Source organism: Atta cephalotes, assembly GCF_000143395.1.
Source record: "Atta cephalotes unplaced genomic scaffold scaffold00105, whole genome shotgun sequence".
Lineage (NCBI taxonomy): Eukaryota > Metazoa > Arthropoda > Insecta > Hymenoptera > Formicidae > Atta > Atta cephalotes.
In genome coordinates this window covers 147,630-151,201 of record NW_012130169.1, presented here as the reverse complement: position 1 = coordinate 151,201, position 3,572 = coordinate 147,630, and the positions used below count along the sequence as shown (strand labels likewise).

The window sequence follows — 3,572 nt, the reverse complement described above, 5'->3', positions numbered from 1 at the left end:
ATATATATATATATATGAAAATATGAAATTGTTTTTATTAGTACATTATAATTATATTTAATATTATTTTTCTGTATACGTGTTCCATGCTTTTGTACATCTTTGATCAGATATATTACAACTATATTAGTTTATAGATATATTCTTATAGATATATTTGTGGATCGTCAAAGAAGCAAGTTTCCGTATTGATCGCAGAGATCAAGCACGTTATGTTGGAATATAGCTTAAAATGGGTGATTGCTTGGAAGCCATGAAATTAATTACTGAATTCAGAGATTGTTTTTTTTTAATCATAATTTTGTCGTGTGAAAATAATACTTATTTTAGCAATAAAATAACTGAAGTAATTAATTTTATTTTTCTGAAATTTCACTAAAAAATGTTCCAAAACGGAAAACAATTTCAGTAAAATTTCAGTAGAGTTTTAATGAAATTTCAGTGAAATTTTTCCACCGTGATATTCATATTATCTAACGAAATGCTTTCTTGAAAGCAATCTTAGAACTCCAATTAATTAATTACTTCTAATCATTTTTAAATTAGAAATAATTATTTATTGTAAAAATTGTTTACTAGACAAGAAAAAAAGGTGTTTTTAAGAATTCTAAAGAATTCTTCAATTCTGTATTTGTTATGGACTATATGAAAATTATTTATATGAAACAAATTTTATTTAAAACAAGTAAATTTCTTTCTATGTAATTGCTTACAGGAAATTGCAATCCTTGCAATAAAACTTCTTGCGCCTGCGGACATGAGAGTCGCGTGTCAGGTCCTATCCAACCTGTAACTATGTCATATACAATCACACATCCTAGAGAGTGCGCTAAAATTGAAATCTTTCCTTGCCAACCGGGATGCCGACTCGCAAACATACAGTATAAACTATTTAACTCTTTTTGTAATCCAGCTCGAACTTCAGCACCATATAGAGGACTTGTATAATATAAAATATCCATTGCTGATGTATTAAGCAAATGACGTATGCTTAATACACTGTAAGGTGTAATTGCATCTACTATATCTGAAAGAAGAGGTTACACATTCGGTAAAATTAAGTAGATATTAGCACTATAAAGTATGTGTATTTTACCTCCATCTAACTTTAATGATGATCGCCATTCAACTGGAAAGAATTCTACTCTGTGTTTAGAATTTGGAAAGTATTTTTGCTTAAGCCAATCCACGCAATCTCTAAAACTGTTAATTTATTGATACTTAAAAATAATATTATTTTATAAAAATATAATACCATATAGAATTATACAAAATGTTCTACGAAAAAACTAATTTCTAAAATATGTTTTGGAGACCATTCTAAAAAAAGATAGAAGATGTAAAAGAATTTAACCAAAAGTAAAATTCCGAAAATTAACGAAGATACAGTTGGCACTGCACGGTTTACCTGAATAATTCAGTCATTATTTGACCTATTAATCTGTCCTACAATTGCGTAGTTGTTAAATGATTGTAGTTGTAAGAATTGACCAATCACAGTCGAATATGAGAATATTCTATCTGTAATTGGTCAATCCTTATAACTACAATCACTTACAACTACTTACATAATTATAGAATAATAGGTTTTATAGTTATGTATTTGTACTGTAGATAACGTTGACAATTTAATTATAGATTATACCAGAAAAAAACCTTACTTAAAACTTTAAATCGCATTTTCTCAAAATGATGCTTTCAACATATTACAAAATTAATTCAAATGCTCTTGCATAGTTATTGTCAATTGAATTATCTATATATAAAAAGAAAACAAAATATTTGTGGTTTTTGCAATAACTTACATACTTTTTTTCTAATTATCGATACTTTTACATTGAATTTTAACGTCAAAATTGAACTTTTTTCTCACGCATGAATCATTTTCACAATTTGTAAATATTTTTTTTAAATCTGAGATATTTCTTTAATAAATTTAATGTCGATTAAAAATAATTAATCAAATTTTTGATACAGCATACTTCGGACTCGTGTATAACCTTTATTGTGTATAAGCCTCCAAAAAAACGTGCTATAATGTCGCTATTTTGTTTGTTAGGAGCATAATTGTTACACGTTTACGTACATTCAGATAAAAATAATAAATAAGTACAAAAAGATTTTTTTGTATCATGTATAGTTTTTTTATTAATAAACTCCTAAAATAAGATATGATTTTGAAGCCTTTTGGATGGACTAACTCCTTAATCGATTAATCGCAGATATAATTCTTACGGAGAAAAGTTACAAACACTTACTATTTTCTATTTCGTATACATGATCATAATGACGCATGCATATGTAATTATAATAGAGCATGCAAATATATCACTAATGCTATATTTATTAAATCGATATTTATTAATTACTTATTTAAATAAAATTTAACTTTTCTTGTTAATAATTTTTAAATAAATTTATAATAATTTCTTTTTTAATAAACAAAAAAACAAGTGACGGTTAAAACTTTCTGGAATTCATTCAAAAGAATGTTTTTAATAACATAAAATTAAGGTCGTCAAAGATACTTCTCTTAAAATCAATAATTATCAAAATTTGTTCTGTCTCTCAAAGATCTCTGTTGTTGATGAAAAGGGTAAAATTCGTTGTTGCCCGTAAAGGATTAAAACTGTATTTTCGTTAATTAAGAATGTCAAAAAAGATAATTATATTTCAAATACATAGAAATAAAAATAGTTAGCATTCTTGATCATTTAGAATGAGTCCATTAAAAAATGCGCCTATTAATATGATTAGTGACTGCAGAACATTTTAGAAATTTATCAATTTGTTTACGAAACTCTGTACAAAAAATGATTATTATTGTTACCATGTAGTATTGCGGATAATTTTCCCTGTATCTCGCTTTTGTCCTATTCCATGAACAACAAATACTAAATGGTCGATATCACGTGGCTTGTCCTCCATATTTGTACGCGTTTTATAGCCTCTTTTTAATCGATAGCCTGTTGCTGTCAATTTAGAGTAGAAAAAAATGTATTGAAATAATACATAAAAATATGAATGGTTTCATTTTAATTATTATTAATCCTGAACTTACTTTTAGCAAAACCCAACTTTGATGTAACGCTACGCATTAATTTAGTAGGTGTATATTCGCTATATAATGTCACATCGTTAACCGAGTGCCAATCAACGTGAAACTCGGAAAATTGCTCAGTATGTAACACTGAAAACGCGATAAGTTTTAAAATTTATGTAAGGACAAGTAAGAAAATCAAGAAAATGAAAACAATAAAAAGAGTACCTTTATAAGATTGAGAAGGATTTGTATCACATGTAATGATATTTTGATTGCTGCTTTCCTTTTGAAATAATTCAAGATGTACCTTTTCTATTACTTTGGAATGTTCTGTTTCCAAGGGTATCCAACTGCCATCATAATACCATGTACCCCTCATAATTTCCCATTCTTCACCTTCAACAAGAATTTACAAAGGTTACTATATTTGTATGAACTAATAATTGAGTGCCTTGCATGCGCGCGCGCATGTGTGTGTGTGTATGTGTGTGTGTGTGTGTGTGTGTGTGTGTGTGTGTGTGTGTAGTAA

At 27.5% G+C, this 3,572-nt stretch overlaps 1 protein-coding gene across 1 annotated transcript in view; it reads right to left on the bottom strand.

Moving 5' to 3' along the window:
• The window catches only part of LOC105625039 (phospholipase DDHD1-like), a 12,654-nt gene that overhangs the window by 1,633 nt on the left and 7,449 nt on the right, over positions 1 to 3,572 (bottom strand). Inside the window, exons 3-7 of the mRNA XM_012206382.1 lie at positions 3,269 to 3,439; positions 3,062 to 3,190; positions 2,831 to 2,972; positions 1,097 to 1,203; positions 714 to 1,027 (exon numbers count right to left, since the gene is read on the bottom strand). Of these exons, the coding sequence (XP_012061772.1) occupies positions 714 to 1,027; positions 1,097 to 1,203; positions 2,831 to 2,972; positions 3,062 to 3,190; positions 3,269 to 3,439 (863 nt within the window). The remainder of the gene's footprint in view (positions 1 to 713; positions 1,028 to 1,096; positions 1,204 to 2,830; positions 2,973 to 3,061; positions 3,191 to 3,268; positions 3,440 to 3,572) is intronic.